Source organism: Varanus komodoensis, unplaced genomic scaffold, assembly GCF_004798865.1.
Source record: "Varanus komodoensis strain SLA01 unplaced genomic scaffold, ASM479886v1 scaffold11, whole genome shotgun sequence".
Lineage (NCBI taxonomy): Eukaryota > Metazoa > Chordata > Lepidosauria > Squamata > Varanidae > Varanus > Varanus komodoensis.
In genome coordinates, this window is record NW_025335317.1 from 13871111 (window position 1) to 13889364 (window position 18254).

Genomic DNA, 18254 nt, shown 5'->3' on the forward strand with positions numbered 1-18254 from the left:
GATAAGCATTGTGATCTGACACATCTGGGGGGCATTGGGCTGGAGAAGCTTGTTCAGGGAGCCTTCAAGGAAAACAAACATCTGGACAGTGGCCAAGCAACCCCACCAAAACCTTCCCAGGCATGCAGTGAATATGGGAAAGAGGCAAAAACGCAGGCAGGATGCAAGTGAAGGGCTAAAACCCAAAGTCAAAAGAGCTACAAGAGCAACATCTGAGACAGACCTTTTTATTTAAGCGGCATTTTAACTGTTAGTATCATTTGATCTTATCTGGCCAGGGCGGCTTATTTTATATTGTATTTTTTGGATTTTTAATGTTCATATTTATTGTAATTTATATTACAATGATTTTTATTTATTGTTGTAAGCCGCCCCGAGGCTTCGGCGAATGGGGCGGCATAAAAATGTTTTAATAAATAAACAAACAAACAAACAAACAAACAATTGCTCTTCCCTCCCCTTCGTGGCTACTCTTCCACAAGCATCTCAGTGCAAAGGCAACTGTGTCCACAGTGATTACATTTCTGCAGCTGCTGCTGTTGGGGCCAGTGCCATGTTTCCTGATCCACCTTCCACCAAAGGCATTCAGCTTACGATCCCCCATATCACACACGTCTGCTTAGAAGGAAGCTGCACTGAGTCCAATGGGACCTACTCCCAGGGAAGTGTAGAAATGGTTTTGTAAGATGGGTCAAAATTCCATGGTGCCTCTTCAAGATATGCTTCTTTTTCATTTTTCTCACTTATCCATGGTATTAATCTGAGAGAAACACTCACACTGGTACTAATTGCACACTACACATGACTATGGAAAAAACCCACATCCAGTTTTCAAAACGCAAGAGAAAACCCCCGCAACTTACTCACCTATCTAGATGCATTAACCTGCAATGCACAGTCCTTCAATTCCTTTCCAGACACAGCCTTTCAAATATTTAGTTTTTTCACTCACCAGCAGGCCTCCTTCTGTAGGGGTCACTCTTGAGCTAGTGAGAAAATACAGACACTTTGCCTTAATCATTTGCTTTGCACCTCATTTGTCCAACCAGATCAGATCTCAAAAACGTCTCCAAGGGCGCAGTCCTGTGCTGGCTTAGACAGATGAAAGACCCACAGCTCCTAGCATGCTCCAGCCGGGACTTGCTGGAGACTGTAGGCCCTTTGTCTGTCCAAGCTGGCATGAAATTGTACCTTACATGTGCAGTGTGATGCATGATCAGGCAGAAAAAGACCCACAATTCACTGCCTTCCCCAGTCAATAGGACTGCACCCCTAAGGGGATATTATGTTTGGCTGTAACTGGGTGCCATTTCCATGGTAATCCCTCTTGTGATGCCACATTCCCTTTGTGTCATCAGTCAGAATCATGGGATTGGCCAGAGTATTAACTTTTATGATTATGTGGCTGCAAGTCCAGAATCAGAGCTACGCAAAATGGCACTCATGGGTCCCAGTGCTCCCCCAGACCCTTTTCTTGGGGTCCATCAAAGCAAGCTACCTTCTTATGACTTATTTTCCTACTTCAAAGCAATGGACCAAGCACAAGGATGATTGGATGGCAGAAGGGTAGCTATGAACACGAGAGGAACATCTTTGCATGGAGAGCCCAAGTGAGAGAAGGAGATACGTGTGTGTTGGGAAAGGGCAGAAAAATGTTTGGCTGCTGTTGAATCAGGTTTCTGTTGGTGTCGAAAACTGTTCTTTTCTCAGTGCGCCGAAACCCCACCTTTGCCTTGTACGTAATCTTTAGGCAGTTTGTGAGTGGCCTGCCATTTTGTGCTGGTGACCCAAAATGGTTTCTCAAATTGCCCAGTGTGCCCACAGACCCAGAAAGGTTGCCTGCCCTTGCTGCAAATGGGTAGAACCAATTGGCAGCAACCCCGCCCCCCCCCCCATTGTAGCCAAATAATTATGTGCTTTAGTTAGTGGGGCCCAAACAATCACTGGCTTTGCCCAGTCAGGGAATCAAACATATTTTCCCTGTCCCAGGTGTGCTAGCCACACACAGGCTCATTTGCATAATTACCCACACTGCCTGTGGATGGTCATGTTATCTGGATCTGGAACGAACCTTGCTGGGACCCAAGATCAGGCTGTGGGACGCAGCCACGGTTGCCTTAGTTTTGGGCTGTTTTCCACTGTTCATTCTGCCCCTGCAAAGAACTAACCCAAGCCCCAAAACAATTTCAGCACCATGGATAGCTCCTTTAAAGTCCCGAGTGGAGTGGCTACACAGCACTGCTGACAGTCCTGGCTGGCTGCAGGGGGTTTGGAGGCCGCCCCACGCCCGTCTCCCCAGTTTTGGGCAGCCCCATAATGCAGACGGTGCGGGCGATTCTGGAAAAGAGGCGGCCTGAGGGCAGCATGTGTAGGGTGCGGGCGAAAAAGCCCCAGAGGCTCCTTTTCCTTCCCCAGTCATGCCAACCTAGCCAGTACGTTTACTACAAAATAAATGCTATGTATCTGAATAAACTATATGCACCTCCTTATTCAAGCAATATATTTAAGAATGTTTCCTGAACAATGCCGTGCTCTTCCACAGCAGTTTATAGTGCTTTACTCTAGTTTGTAAAGCACATGTTTCCTGACACATTTTAATTTGCTTTTGATAATTCTAATAGAAAATGTATGTGTCAATATATACATTTACTATTTTAAAATTTTTAGTCTGACTTGTATAGTATGAAATTGGTTATCTTTTTTTTCTTATTTTGATACCGTCTCTCATTTTGGTATCCTGTATTTCCATTCTTTACAATGGCAGCTTCTTTTGGCTCCATTGCGTGTGGAGGAAATTATGAAAGTAATTAGGAGTATGAATATTGGGAAATCATGTGGCCCAGAGAGGTTTGCAATTGAAGGGTATGATCATTTTGTCTCTCTAGTTTCAAAAGTATGTCATTGCTATAACCATCTGATTGAATCCAGCTCTATGTTTTCATGAACTGATTATTATACCATTGTGATGTCATTGCCCAGCATATATCATTCCCATGGGGCTCATTTTGAACCTATTTTGTTAATTAATGTAGATACTTTAAAAAGTCTTTGCTATTTAGCTGCTAAGCTTCAAGAAGTTGGGGTTTATCAAAGAGGGGAAAGGGACTAACAAACTCAGATTGGTTGGAGAGGGGATAACTATAACGGAGACGGGGCAAACCAGCCTATTTTCTCTGGATGCCGAAAAGCCTGTTTGTTGCTACTTCGATTTCATCTGGCTGTCATTTAGAATTTTGGGTTAGGGTTTTTTAGGCATTTTCAAAAGCTAGAGTTGTGACTAATGGGGATTTTGACAGGGAAAGGGGATGTCCACTTGGTTTCTGTGGCTGCGCTTGAGTGGAACTTTCGGCTTCCGCTCTGAGACAGATTCACGAATTTGTGCATGATGAGTTTAGAATTTAAAATTATTCATCAGGTTCTCTGGCAAATATTTTCGGAAGATTAATGCTTTTGCTGGTAAATTGGTTTCGGGGTAGTTCTATCCACCAAGATTATATTTGAAAAGGATGCAATTTCCAATTAACAACAGTGAATTTGGTTTTTCAGATCATGCATTATATCACTGGGCTTCTAGGACGATGTACACAGAATTTTGGGCTTCCCCATTTTCATTGGAATGTCTGTCTTTGGAATGTCTGTCACTTTTGGAGCCTTCTTGTCTGGTTCATTTCTAAATAGAAGGCAGTGAGTTCAAGGCATACAAGAATGCACAGGGTTCTTCCAACAGTTTCTAGAGTCAGTGGTATCTGGCACATCATGTCACAATATATAATAAATGTTAGATTTATTTCTTGCTCTTCTGCCTCAGAATAGGATATCATGATAGCTTAAATTAGGGCTGGACAGAAAGTAATTCTGGATCTCTTGGTGAAGTCTGGAGGCTTTTAAATAGATTGGCAAGGAATTCTGATATCTGATTATTTAACAATAGCAACAACAGAAGGATTTCGCTCCACCATGAGAGCAATGAATTGAAGCCTTGGGGTAACCAGGAGTCAATTTCTGTCTAGAAAGACTGTGAGCTCTGTCCAGTTCCAGTAAGAAAAATTCCTGTGCTTGGAATTCTTTAATTCAAGCTTTTTCATGTGTTTCCAACGGGTGAATCTTGCGGTTTTAGTAAAAAGAATACCTAGATTGCATACGCCTGATGTCTGCACAACCCTGCCTTACATCCCATCAACGAACACCTTAGGGTGCAATTCTATATTCATTTACCTGAGAGTAAATCCCATGGATTCTTACTGGATAGACATGAATAGGATTACATTGTTAATATAATGAATTAAAGTGGGACTTGCAACAAAACAGAATGGAGTGTCACCTGTTCAAGCTTCCAACCTTTTTATTTAAACGTCATTTTAATTGTTAACAATATTTGCTTATTTTTCTGGCCAGGGTGACTTCTTTTATATTGTTTATTTATTTTATATTGTTAATTTTATATTGTTATTTTTGTATTTTATTGTGTTGTAAGCCGCCCCGAGGCTTCGGCAAGGGGCGGCATAGAAATGTTTTAATAAAATAATAATAAATAAACCACATTCTACTGCTCTTTCTCAGTGCTCCTCCATCTCCTTCTCCCAAACAATCACCCACCGGGCTCAGTTCCCCTTCTGCTTTTGGGTGGTGTCCCCTCTTTCGGATTTCCCTTCAAGGTTTGTTGAACGTGTGTAGCTGGAGACCTCTAAGCCTTATGGGCTCTTTTCCACAGTTTGTATTTCTGCAGAAAAGGGGGGCATTGCTATCAGTCTAAATAGCTATGCATAACCTTCAGTAAAGGCAATCTGAATGTCCCTGTATTTGCGCATGCATAGGTGGTATCGAAATGTTACCTATGCCAAAGTTGAAAATGTCATTCACTTCTCAATCCGTTGTGGGTAGCCGCTTATCTTTCTAGTCTTTTAGCTGTCAAAAGAGTGTGGGAAAGCCATTTGCAAAGACCTTGCTTTACATTCCAAGAAATGGGTAAATAGTTAAGAACATTTACATCAGTAACTATTAAAAGACTGTTCCAGGACCAAATTTATCTATATTATAATCCCTCCTGAAAAGGAGGCAACTGCTGGGCATTGCCAAAATATATGGGTTATAGGAACATTATCTGTATTACTCCTGCAACAGTTAGCAGACTTAGCCACGCCCTTATTTTTCAAAAAATGTGAAATCCAACATACAAGAAAAAAAGTTTTGCTGAATAAGATGTAGCTTAAGAGCCATTGACATACCAAACCTGAAGTTTTTTTATTAGGCATTATACCGGAAGATATTAGTAAACAAGAAATGTATTTGATGTTACATGTAATTACTGCGGCGAGGATTGCATTTGCTCAACACTGGAAAAGTGAGGAATTATCCACCGATGAACTGATTCTAAAAAAGATTCTGGACTGTGCAGAAATGGATAGATTGACTTTATCACTGAAGGAGAAAGAAGATACTGACTTCTATCAAACTTGGGATTTTTTTTATGATTGGCTAGAGAAATGGGACTTGGCTTAGATTTAAAGTTGTTTTTAAGCTATTATAAATGGATTTGAATATGACTATAGAATGTTAAAAAATATGAGTAGGGGGCTGACCCAGTACGTCCGATGTATTTGATGATTGATGTCTTTAGTGTTAGTTTAAAATCTTAATAAAATAATAATAATTAAAAAGAGCCATTGACATATCAAAGATGGATGCTGATTTAGCAACTCATTGATTGGGCCAGTTAATTCTCTATTCCATTCCTGATTGAGACCCTGGGGTAAAATATTTATTCACTGATAATATTTATACACCCAGATTATTGGTTGATATATCTTCAAGTACTTCTGATAATGGAAGAGACTCTGAAATTGCATAATCAGCAGGACCAAAGCTGGATTCTGATAAAAGCTCCAACTGAATGCAGCGCCATTCAGATGTAGCTGGCGATCACATTTAGCACAGAGAGTGAAAAACAGCAGAAAATTACCATCATAGCCCACTGACTGCGCCAATACAAAAATCACCTTATCCAAATAGGTCTGCCATATGAATGATTTCTTGTCCATTTTTAATGCTGGGTTTTCCCATAAAGTTAAAACAGCCTGGGGAAAAGGACCAAATTGTCAGTAACATGATATGGTGCATTATGCCTCTCATACCACTGTAGCTGTGAGAGTCATCCTCTCTGTTTTGGGAGATCAGGAACCTAATGGAATCCACTTGGAGAGGGCCCATGCATGAAGATCCCAAAGCTTCTTGGGGCCAGGCAAGCACCTTTCTTCGTCTATACCTACCTGTTCACTGCACTCAGCATCCGAGGTTTTCCTTTGTGTCCCTTCTCCTAGTGAAGTAAGTTGGGGGGGGGGGTAGCTTGCAAGGAAGAGGGCCTTCTCTACTAGCACCCCAACTATGGAACTTGACCCCATCAGAGAATACATTGGTGTCTTCTGCATAGGTGTCTTTAGACGCCAACTAAAGATGTTTTTGTTCTGTAGCCATGCTGGAGAGTGAATCTGCTGGTTTTATGATTTTAATGATACTTTTAAGGTTTTAACATTATTGTTGCTGCTGCCTTCTGCAATTTTGTAATTTTGATTTAATTTCAAATTAATTATGTATGCTATTTTAATAGTTGTTTTAATTAGACATGTCCCCTCTTATTTCATTTTAACCTTTATTATTATTATTACTCATTTTTATGACTGCTGTATTGTTGTTGTCATATTTATTGTTCTTATTGTTGTGATTGGTTTTATAATAGCTGATTTTATTGATTATGTTGTAATCCACTCAGAGAGCCTAATGGCTAACAGGGTAGCATATAAATTGAGTGAGTGAGTGAATCTGACCAGGCTAGAAAGTCTAATCTAGTCAGGAAAGGCCAAAATGTAATTCAGGTCAACAAGTTGGCCTGGTGATAGAAAGCAAGAGGTGGAAAGCCAAATCCACCCTCTTGGACTGGATCTTGTGTTCTTCCCAATGACATTTGTGGCCGAACAGAACCACATAAAATGTACAAAACAAGGCACTGACTTTTCGGAATTATAGGCTGGGTATAAATAGAAGATTCTCACAAGTTACTTACTTTTCTATGCACCAATAAACGGTGGCTGGTGTCATCAGTGATGTAAGTCCTGGTTTCATGTTTTTAAAACAAATTTAACCTCTTTACTCAAGGCTGCACTGTTAATCAATGAGTACATGGCACTATATTGCATTCTGTGTTTGTCTTACTCATAGAAAAGGCAAATGATATGACAGCTAACATTTTAATTTTACTTTTTAACATTTTTTAAATTTTAATGTTAACATTTTAATCGCATCCAGAGATGCAAGTAATGGACGGCATACAAATTTTATAAATAAATGCCTCATCCCAGCTGCTTCTGTTTCACTTCATGATCACAGGAGGGGCAGTGGCTTCCATTGTTTTGTTATCAGGTGGAGGGGGGAACTAATCTTGTCCAGGCGGAAGAGCACCTCCTGCGATGTCTGAGTGCCAGTGAGGCACCTGCTTCTTCTAATATGCTCATCTGCAACAGCAAGGTGTTGGTGATGACCTATAAAGCCCTAAACGGCTTGGGTCCTGGTCACCTAAAGGAGCGCTTACGTCCATATACGCCCGCCCGCCCCTTGAGATCTGCGGGAGAAGCCCTTCTCCGGGAACCCTCCGTGAAAGAAATTAGGAGGGTAGGTACTCGGAGGAGGGCTTTCTCTGTGGTGGTGCCCCACCTATGGAATGGGCTCCCCAGAGAGGTCCGCCTGGCACCGTCGTTATTTGTTTTTCGGCGCCAGGCGAAGACCTTTTTATTTAAGCGTCATTTTAATTGCTAATATTATTTGCTTATTTTATCTGGCCAGGGCGACTTATTTTATATTGTTATTTCTTGTATTTTAATTTTATGTTGTGAGCCGCCCCGAGGCTTCGGCGAATGGGGCGGCATAGAAATGTTTTAATAAATAAATAAAATAAATAAGATCCCCAACAGATGTGCAGGACAGGGGTGGACAAGAGGTGAGTGGTACCCTCACTTGCCCATTCCAGAGTCTTTCATTCACATTAGCACAAGAATGTAGGCATGTCCACACTCAAGACTTAAATATGTAGCCTTTCCTCTTCAGTGTTATTTCCTTGCCAAATGGGAGGCTGGTGCATTGGGCTGTACGTGTAGCTTGGCGTGTGGCCTGCAGTTTAGCTTGATAGAAAGTGTGGTTTGAGGTTGCTCTCGGGTGGCAATCTATATCTCCATAGGGTCACTAGAAGCCTTTCCAGTTCTAAATAGTCTAGGAAGGCCACACAATGCTGGACTAGGTTCAAGGCCATCCAAGAGGTCTGCTGTCAACCTTTGAGTGGCACGGGGGAGCAGCTGTGGGTGAAGGTGGGGAGGCCAAGCTGGCCAAAGTGGAGACCAGCAAGACGCTGCTGAGCAGCGTTACGCGGGAGCATGATCTCACAGCTAGATGTTATCCCTCCTACTCCCAGTTAGGATTCTCTGTGGCCGCCCTGGAAGAATGTATGGATGAAACGGTGGATAACGCAAAGGCGGTTGCGCCCACGTCAAGCAGCACTGAAGCTGGTGATGAGATGTGCTTCCACGCACAAGGGTCACTGTCACAAGCTGGTCCGTGCCCCCCCTTCTTGCAGGTTCCGATGACTCAAGACAGTCCTTTGAAATGCAGTCCTTCTGTCGTAACTCTACAGTTGACAGAATCGTTGACGTCTAAATAGCCAATTACCCATGCTAGAAGAATCCTCTGCTCCTGTAAAAAGTTGAATCCAAACTGGAAATTTCCCTGCAGTCCCTCCCTTTCAGTAGGGCTGTTGGCCCCACCCTCGGGGGCTCTTGCCCCTGAAAAGCTAGGTCAGGAGAGTGACAGCGCCCCTCCAGTTGAGCAGTGCATCTCTTCCGAAGCCTCCTTCCAGGATCCAGGACTGGGTCCTCCAACTGCTTCCCTCTCCTGAAAACCCTTCTGTCCCTTCCAAAAAAGACTGACTCCCACACTCAGTGTGAGACACCTCACTGAGCAACCTTGTAAGCACTCCAAAAGGTACAGCCCCTGCTTGCTCTTCCCTGCCCCTCCTGTCCCAAATCTGACAATTCACATATCTCAAAGCCTTTCCTGAACGTTCTTGATTTTGAAACCCACCTAGAGTTATGAATTGTAAAGGGTATCCTGCCGTTTGGCAATGCCACTCACATGGACACCACCTTTGTTTCCCAGTTATGTCTTCTCTAGCGCTGAGGAAGCAGGAATCCCAGGATGAGCAGAGAGCATGGAAGAGAATCTTCACAGGAGGACAACACAGGTGAGCCATCTACTCCAACAGCGTCACTCTTATATCTACTCTATTTCACGTTTTTCCTCCAGAATTTTGCAGTATCAGTGTAGAAGCCATCACCAGCGTTCTTAGGCACGGACTTTGCATTACCTGTGCTGCGAGTCTCTTAGTCACTGAAGTAACATGGAGTGATGTGATACTGACGCCACATAAGGGAGTAGCGTTAGCAGAGCCAGGCGAAAATTATTTCTGCAGATTCTGAGAATTACCTGCTTGGAATATTGATGCCATTTGTGTTGTATGTAAACATTACCTAGTACGTGTACAGGGTTGTTTGTGCCTGGAACAATCCTCTCTCTCGTTGCATGCTTTTAGCACCATAAATGACTACTCGGTTACTCAGAGAGTAGGAGGTCCCAGACAGGGAGCAGGTGGTAGAAGAGGGAGATGAGAAAAGCTTCCTACAGTCGAACAGTACATTAGATAGTGTCTCATTGTGGAAATGCATCATGTGTTAGTTGTTTGACTGCTTTCCAAGAGTGCATTTAATTCCATGATACATGGAACCCCGAAATGAGGGCCAAAGGAGTAGAATTCTGTTTCCATTATTAAAATGTGCTTCTACTTACTGGGTATGTTACGGTGTGCCATTTCTTGCTGGGGGGCAATGCTGCCATGGCGTCACTTTTACCAAAAAAAGTAAAAGAAATATTAAAAGGACAAGTGGTCATGAACCATCTGCCATGTACAGTAGGAATGTGTTCTGTTTCTCCACTGAAAACTAAACCTGGGATTGACACGGAATGCAGGCAGCATCTTGCGTTGTGGCAGCAAGTGAAGCCTACGAGCAGCACAAGGAATTTCCTGCATAGGTTGGACCGGATGAGATGACCGACATAATGACTTACCAGCTTCAGAGGCTGTTGGTCAGTGAATCTACCACAATAAAGGGCAATTCCTCCATTCTGCAAATTGGGGTTAGGAATGATGGCTTTCCTATAGGCATTTTAGTTGCTTTAGACGTAGATTTGGTTCTCTCACTCACCAGGGTGGAAGTCCTCTCTGTCAGGGGTGCAGGTCATCTCTCAGCCCAAGGGCTGGATTCCTTTTGCAGATGCCCTCCAGTGCTGGGTAGGGCCAAAGCAAAGCGGGTGGAGCCAAAATGCCAGTGAGAGCCAATGTGGCGTAGGGGTTACGAACGCAAGACTGGGACTCAGGAGAGCTAAGATCTAGTCCCCACTCAGCCACAGACTTGACTGGGTGACTTTGGGCCACCCCTAGAATCTCAGCCCAACCCCCTTGTTGTTGTTGTGAGGATGAGATGGAGAGGAAGAGGAGAATTATGTAAGTTGCCTTGAGTTCCTTGAAAGGAAAAATGGCAGGATATAAATCTAATAAGTAATGAAAAATATTTTCACTGAACGTTCTGCTGGTGACTAAGCCTTAGGAAAAAGCATTTTAACTTTCTTGGAATTGGGGAAAACTACACCAAAGCCAGAAACCCATGAAAAAACCAGTAATGGGATGGGGGGAAGTGATGAAGGCCAGAAGATGGTGTGGTCTACTGAGGTACTCCCAAGGCCCAGATTGAGACCCATGGAGAGTGGGATTTGGTTCCTGACCCTGAGGCTGCATATCTCTATTCAGCACCAAGTGCGGTGGTTATCAGTTTTCAAATAAGTGTATTCTTTTATTATTACATTTATATACCACCCTTTAGCACTGTGGTCAGTTCACAAAAGGAAATGTAAAACCAGAAAATAACAATGACATAGTAAAACATAATATAAATACAATTAAAACAGAATCACAGTAAGAACCAAGAGAGCAGTGGTACAAACACACTGATGCAGTTTTTTTTAATTTGAAAGGTTATAAATCCTGGGAAAATAAAAAGGTCTTCTGATGCCGAAAAAACTGAAAACTAGGCACCTGAGAGCCTCTCATGGGAGGTCATTCCCTAACTGAATTCAGATTGTGCCCTTTCAGTTAAACATCAAAGATGATTCTGCTGATATTGGTGAAAACAGAAACCAAGCATGTGGCATCCTCACTGTAAAAGTGACTTGTTCGTATACATTTAATTGGAGAGAATAATGCCACTGGACTGGGGCTTTGCTGCAAAGTGGAATAGTTCAAGTGTGCAAGCCAAATACTTGAATTATGAAAGTTCAGCAACGCTTCCCAAGTTTTAGCTGAAACAGAAGAGATCTATCCAGAGCAGCCTTCAGAGGCATTTGGATCACAACTCCCAGAATTCCCATCCAGAAGGGTCATTGACTGGGAATTCTGGGTCTTGCAGTGCAAACATGTCTGGAAGCCACAAGGCTGATCTGGAAGCATACCTGTAATTTTCTCAGTGGGCATTGGTACAGTATGACCTTTCAGTCTAACCAATGGCAGAAGCTATTCTGGCCCTCCTTCTAGAGGAGAGAAAGCATCACCTTCAGATTTCCAGATCTAAAACCAGAAACAACACTCTCCAATCCCCCTCAAATGGTATAGAAAAAAATCCCACAGGCTGCCTTTCCGAGGTTGGGAACTAGACCTCGGAAAGCAAGTAAAAGGGGTGTTCCAGGGGTGGAGAGGGAAGGAGATGGTAAAGGTAAGGATATCAGGTATCCTGCACCTTCTGCAGCCTTCTTCCCTTCTGCTCTGAAGCATCCCTGCAACATGGCTGAGCTCGGCTGTCTATCAGCCTTCCAGAACCTTGCGGCTTCCAGACACGTTTTGCACTGCAAGACCCAGAATTCCCTGTTAATGGCCCTTCAGGGTGGGAATTCTGGGAAGCTGAAAGAGCAGGAGGAGCAGGGCCGAATTGCCTTTGAAACTCCCTCACTTTGCATAGGATACTCATATGCTTCCAAGTTTAGGAGTTTTGCACCCTTTTATTATACAAGTATTATTAAGGTTGCAATCCTGTGTAGATTTCTACAGAAGAAGAAAAATCTACAGCTCTCAGCATTCAGCTGCAAGCTTGCAGAGTAACACCACCAAGGTTCTTGCACCGACTGGGGAATGCTGGTAGTTGTAGGGCTGCATTCTGTCAAAACCGCCCCGGATTGCCCCGTGCCCGTGGGTTGAAATCCACACGTGCCTTCCCACTTAAACTAGTGTCCGTTGCTTAAGAAGCAAACGAAACACATTGGCGTTCTGGAACGGTCGACCAGAAACCCTCCCACCCTCTTGAAAGAGTAGGGTGGACATTTCCTATAAAGGGAATGTTTTTCCTTGGGAAGAGTGGGAAATCGTGTTTGTTTAGGAGAAAACCCGCCCACGCCAAGCCAGCCATCCCGAGCAAGGCAATTGCTTGCTCTTGAGCGTGAAACGACCAAGAGGTCAATCACTACAGAAAGCGAACGTGCTTGGGCAGGGAGTACTCTGGGAACTGTAGTTTCCAGAAAGATGAAGGTGGAGGAGGGCGAGTGCAGCTTTTGCAGGGGGAAAACTCTCCGGCACTTTTCTCTCTTATGGAGTTGTTTGGAAAAGGTCCCCTTGCGGATGTCCCACTGCCTGCAGGTACGAGCGACTCCTGCTGCCGCCGGTGGCGGAAGAGAACTACCACCCCCACAATGCACAGAGACGTCAGGAGCGAGGGGGTGCGGCGGAAAGGAGAAGGCGAGGCGACGGGGCGGCGCGTGCGCAGAGAGCCTCGCGTCGTCTGCGGGAGGCAGCCCGGCGGCGGCGGCGGCACGATGCCCCGCGACAACATGGCCTCTCTGATCCAGCGGGTGGCCCGGCAGGCGCGCGTAACGTTCCGCGCCCCGGGCGGGAAGCATGCCGGCGGCGGAGGCGGCGGCCCGCGCTTCGCGGAGAACCTGCAGCGGCTGCAGCAGCTGCTGAACGAGGTGCGGGCCGAGGACCTGCGCTTGGCCGCGCGGGGTCCGTCGGCGGTGCCGGGGCCGGTGCAGCCGCCCGTGAGCTACATGCACATCTGCGAGACGGAGAGCTTCAGCATGGGCGTCTTCGTGCTGCGCGCCGGCGCCTGCATCCCCCTGCACGACCACCCGGGCATGAACGGGCTGCTCAAGGTGCTCTTCGGCACGCTGCGCATCGCCTGCTTTGACGCCCTGCCCGACCCGGCGGACGGCGACGGCGCCTCGGGCAGCGGCCCCGCGGCGGCGGCGGCGGCCCCGCGGCCCGGCTCCGGCTCCGGCTCGCCCTCCCCGCGGCGCCACCGCGGCTTGCTGCGCTCGCACCAGCTCTACACGCCCGCCTCGCCGCCTTGCCTTCTGTCGCCGCACACCGACAACCTGCACCAGATCGACGCCGTGGGCGGGCCCGCCGCCTTCCTCGACATCCTCGCGCCGCCGTACGACCCCGAGCACGGGCGGGACTGCCACTACTACCGCCTCCTGGACGGGCAGACCCTTCCCCCGCTGCCTGCCGCCGCGGCCGACCACCCCCCGCAGAGCCTGCCCAAGGAGGTGTGGCTGCTCGAGACCCCGCAGGCGGCGGATTTCTGGTGCGGAAGCGAGCCCTACCTGGGGCCCGGGGTGTCCCCGTGACGCGAGGGCGGGCCAGGCCCCCCCCCCGACCCCCGCCTGCCTCGCCCTCGTGGGGACCACGCCAAGAGGCCCGGGAAGCTGCCCTCTCCTCCCTCGGGCCCTCCCCGGAGGGGTGGGGAGCCCGTCCCACTGGGCCCACCCTCTCCTTTGGTCTGAGATGCTGCAGTTGCTGCCCTGGGGATCTCAAAGCCAAGGAATCCTGCCCTTTCCTGGGGCAGATGCATCGGGAGGAGGAGAAAGGAGAAGCAGAATACAATCACGAAGGACATGCTTCTTGCCCCAGCAGGGCAGACTGGGCAGCACGCGGGTGTCCCACAAGGAAGGCCCCTCGGCGTGTTGGGAGATAGGCCTCCGTGTGCTGCAGTCTGGGCCTCAGCTCTTTTGGGGTGTCATTGGCCAGGTGGAATGGCAAGCAAGGCACCTGCAGACCCAAGATCTGCATCTGATGAAAACTTACAGAAGGCCAGCCAGTCCTCTTCTGCCCTCTTCCCAACCCCAGATGTCAGGTGGTACCTGTGAAAGTAGTTTTTTGTAGGGTGGACTGTATACTCTTTCCTTATCCTCCCCAACCACAAGCAGCCAGCTGCTACTCAGCATACAAATGGAGGACGTGACGCTCCCCCCACCATCTCTTCAGGCCAATAATATGGACTGTATTGCTTTGCTGTGGATGTGTGTCAGTTGCATGGATTTAGGAGAAAATGCACCCATCCGCTCAGGACACAGATTGGATCCTGCCTTTACCCTGCATGGAAAATCCAGTTCTGTGGGTGCAAAGCAGGTCGGTGCCGTGGTGGCCATGCCAACGGATGTGACAATAAAAAAAAAAAAACTAGCAATGTTCAAGTTTCCAGGCACCTGGATGCTGCTCATGGGCCCCCAAAACACGTACAGCACTACTCTGCTTATTTCACTTACACATTGGGCTGTGAACCTTCACTTCTCCTCTTTTGCTACAGGAGAAAGAATAAAGTCAATATTAATTCTTCTCTGAGGATTACTAATTGTGTGCCCTGTGAAATGTTCAAATCATTTTCTAGCAGTTCTTATGTTGATTCATTGGGATAATCTTTTGCATCTGATGAGGACATGTTCCTAATTCCTAATCCAGGATGGATTTGGGAAGAAATTTAGGCTGAAGAAGCAACATAATAATTTGGTCAGTGCAAAGAGCTATTTGTTACTTTGTCAAGATGGTTTCATTCCAAGTAGGGATGCTGCTAGGTTAGCGATGATCCTTAAATAAATGCCAAAAAAAAAAAAAAAACCCTTTTGTGTTGAGAAAAAATTTTTTAAAAATTAAAAGTGAAAATTCTTGATTAACTTGGTGCATTCCTTGCAAAATGAAATGATGACAATTCTTCTAGTGGATTTCACTCCAAAGATTAATTTCAAATGTATTTGGAACGGCAGCATTACACAACACAATAAATGGTGTTTTCAGCAGTCAGTGGTAATATTCTTAGCTCCTACTTCAAATTTTGTATAGAATTTTAAAAATATAGTTCCAGGTAGTTCTATTGTACAGAAGTAAAGTAGAATTCCTTTTAACTATTTATAGAGCACCTTTGCACAACTTTTATTATTAAAAGAGGAGAAAAAGTTTTGTTCTATTCCTGCATTGGCATTGTGGTGCTTCTTGCCCACTGTTTTGAGTGTGATAACAAGAGGTTGGTTTTTTTATATAGGTGTACATTTTATACTGCTGGGAAACATAGTTTTATAGACCTTAATATAAATACAGTAAATTAATTGTCATACCGAATTCCATGGAATTATTACCAGTATTTCTTCATTTGCTGTTTTCATGGCAAATGGAGCATCAGTTCATTGTGTGTTGTTGAGGTGCCAATACAAGCATTTCAAATGTACTTTAATGCTTCCTGTTTTGATCATGGTTTTGGAAGATCATGAGGGAAATGCAGATAAATGATATAATAGTGGATAACTAAAATATAAAGTGGAGGCTGTGTAAAAACAAACTTGCATTAGTGTTCTGTGTTTGCTCATTGCAGTCAATTTTTGCATCTTTAAGCAAAAGTTAATCAAGATTTGGTAAATTTTATTCATTCGGAAGGCAGTCAGCTGCAGTTCTACAACCAAAATGCCTCTGAGAGCACAGTGGTTTCTTAATAAGCTAAAACTAGCTTAAGATAACGGGGGGAATGAACACCTGGATAGATAGAGAGCGTTGGAGACAATGGGATAGAACAGCAGTACAGGTGTAAGATTCAATCCAGCTTTGGTTAGTTGTGCTTTAGTTCCACTGAAATCAATGGTTCTTATGATTGTCACGATCACATTACCCTATTGATTTAAGTGGGAGTCAAGTATGTAATGAACTTAGCGTCCTGTTCATGTCTTTTCAGAAGTCCTAATAGAGTTCGAGGTTTGCTCCCAGGTGCAAAGTACTGCAGCCTAAGCATACTCGTAGGATCTGACCTACTATTGGTTAAAAGATAGGTATTCGGCGCATCTGGGAAACCTGTTTCGCTGGAGAACATAGCAATACAGAGAAAATACATTTCAGATAAAATTGCCTTGAACAAGATCTTCATCTAAAAATTAGCAACTATATTATGTTCTTGTTCAACAAACAGATGCATATATTGATTAAATATCTGATTATCTAGTTCTGTGGTCATTTAGATGTCAGGACATGATTTAACTTTAGTATTGAGCAAAGCGAATCCCCATGAATGAGCTTCCCCTAATACATACATGGCTGAGGGTGTGCTGATTTTCGGACTGTAGCACTGAGCTGTGTTAAAGGCTGCTGTGGGGGTGGCTGGCCTAAAGACTCCTAGAAGTCACATTTCCTGAGGATTTTTCAGCTGTGTTTAAAACAGCAAAGCCAACAAAGCATCCTCTGCACATTAAAGACTAACGCTTATTCTAGCCTAAGCTTTTGTGCAGTTCAGTCCATTCATCAGATTGCAGAAGAGAATCTGTGAAAACCATATTATGTATTAGTGTGGACCTTTGATTTTACTTATACCTATAGCTAATAAGGCAAGTACAGGTTAGTGCTGCAAACAGAAAAGTTACTGCACAGTAATAAGTCGATATAATGTGTATTCATTGTTTAAACTGTTGTGACCTCCTTTGATTTGAGATACATAAACAGTGTAATTTTAAAGTTTAAAAATATTAATCTGATATAAAAATTCCTAATAGCCAGGGAAGACGAAGCTTTCTAAACATCAGTGTGGTGTGGTGGTTAAGAGGGCTGGACTGGGGACCTGGGAGATCCAGCTTCTAGTCTCCATTCTGCCTTTGGACCAGCCACATATTCTCAGCTCAACCTACTTCACAGGGTTGTTGTTAGGGAAAAAATGGAGTTGAGGACAACTATGGAACTTGCCTTGTGTTCCTCACAAGAGGAAAAAAGCTGGGATATAAGTGCAATGTGATAGTAGTGATAAAATCTTGAGCGAGTTAAAAGCAATACAATCTTGAGAAGGGTGGATCAAATTTGGATTTATACCACTTTGGACAGCTGTGGAGATGTCACCTGTTTGAGTGCTGCCTTATGTAAAACTTTCCTAGTTTTCTCTCTGCAAGGAATTTCTCCGTAGGAAAGCATCCAAAATGTTATCTCCAACCTAAATTCTAAAATGGTTTTGCCCAGAAGTTTTCTTTTGTGTTTAGCTTAATTTGGGCCAGGACTACATAAGAGCAGAGGAGATAACCCTGTCCGGATAACACTTCAGAGTGGACTGTACCACTTCAGACTGCATGTTTATGCTTCCTGGTGTGAAGTGCTTCAGTACATTTTACACATCTGCCTGCATTAGGTCTTTCAAAAAGGCTCAAAAACTGAGGGATAAAGCAGGCATTATTTTAAATGGGTATAGCACTTGTGTCTTTTCAGTTTTACTCTAGAATAGGTGCAGAGCTTCTGCTGCCAGTCTTAAAACCTTCCTACTAGCCATGCTAGTGTTCCAATATGCCTTGTTCCCACACCGAAAAATGAAACAGCATCTGTTTTAGGCTAGGGTACCATGACCCAGTCACTGCATTCAGTGGTACTTTCACTTCAGTACATAAAGTTATCAACTGAGGATGTACATCCGCTCTGCTGAATATATTTATTATTACTATATGTAGTAATAATAAATACTATACACAGAGAGAATGAGAATTATATATATATTACTCAGGCCTGATTTCTGAGTAATTCTGCATAACAGCGGGTTTCTATTCACTTTTGTTTCAATTAGATTAAGTATTTAGTAGGTCCTTGCTTTTCACTCATGCTGCAAATCATTGCTTGCTAGTTGCGAAGTGGCGCCCGACCCACTGTGACCCCCTGGACAACATTCCTCCAGGCTCTCCTGTCCTCCACCATCCCCGGAGTCCACCCAAGCTCACACCAACTGCTTCAGTGACTCCATCCAGCCACCTCATCCTCTGCCGTCCCCTTCTTCTTTTGCCGTCAATTGTTCCCAGCATTAGGCTCTTCTCCAGGGAGTCCTTCCTTCTCATTAGGT

The 18254-nt window shown here is 44.7% G+C and overlaps 1 protein-coding gene across 1 annotated transcript; it reads left to right on the forward strand.

Annotated features, from left to right (window-relative positions):
- Positions 1-12948: 12948 nt before the first annotated feature.
- On the forward strand, positions 12949-14750 carry ADO (2-aminoethanethiol dioxygenase). The gene has a single exon (XM_044420022.1). It carries the CDS (start codon positions 12949-12951, stop codon positions 13759-13761), a length of 813 nt encoding a protein of 270 aa, XP_044275957.1. The 3' UTR covers positions 13762-14750.
- Positions 14751-18254: the final 3504 nt, after the last annotated feature.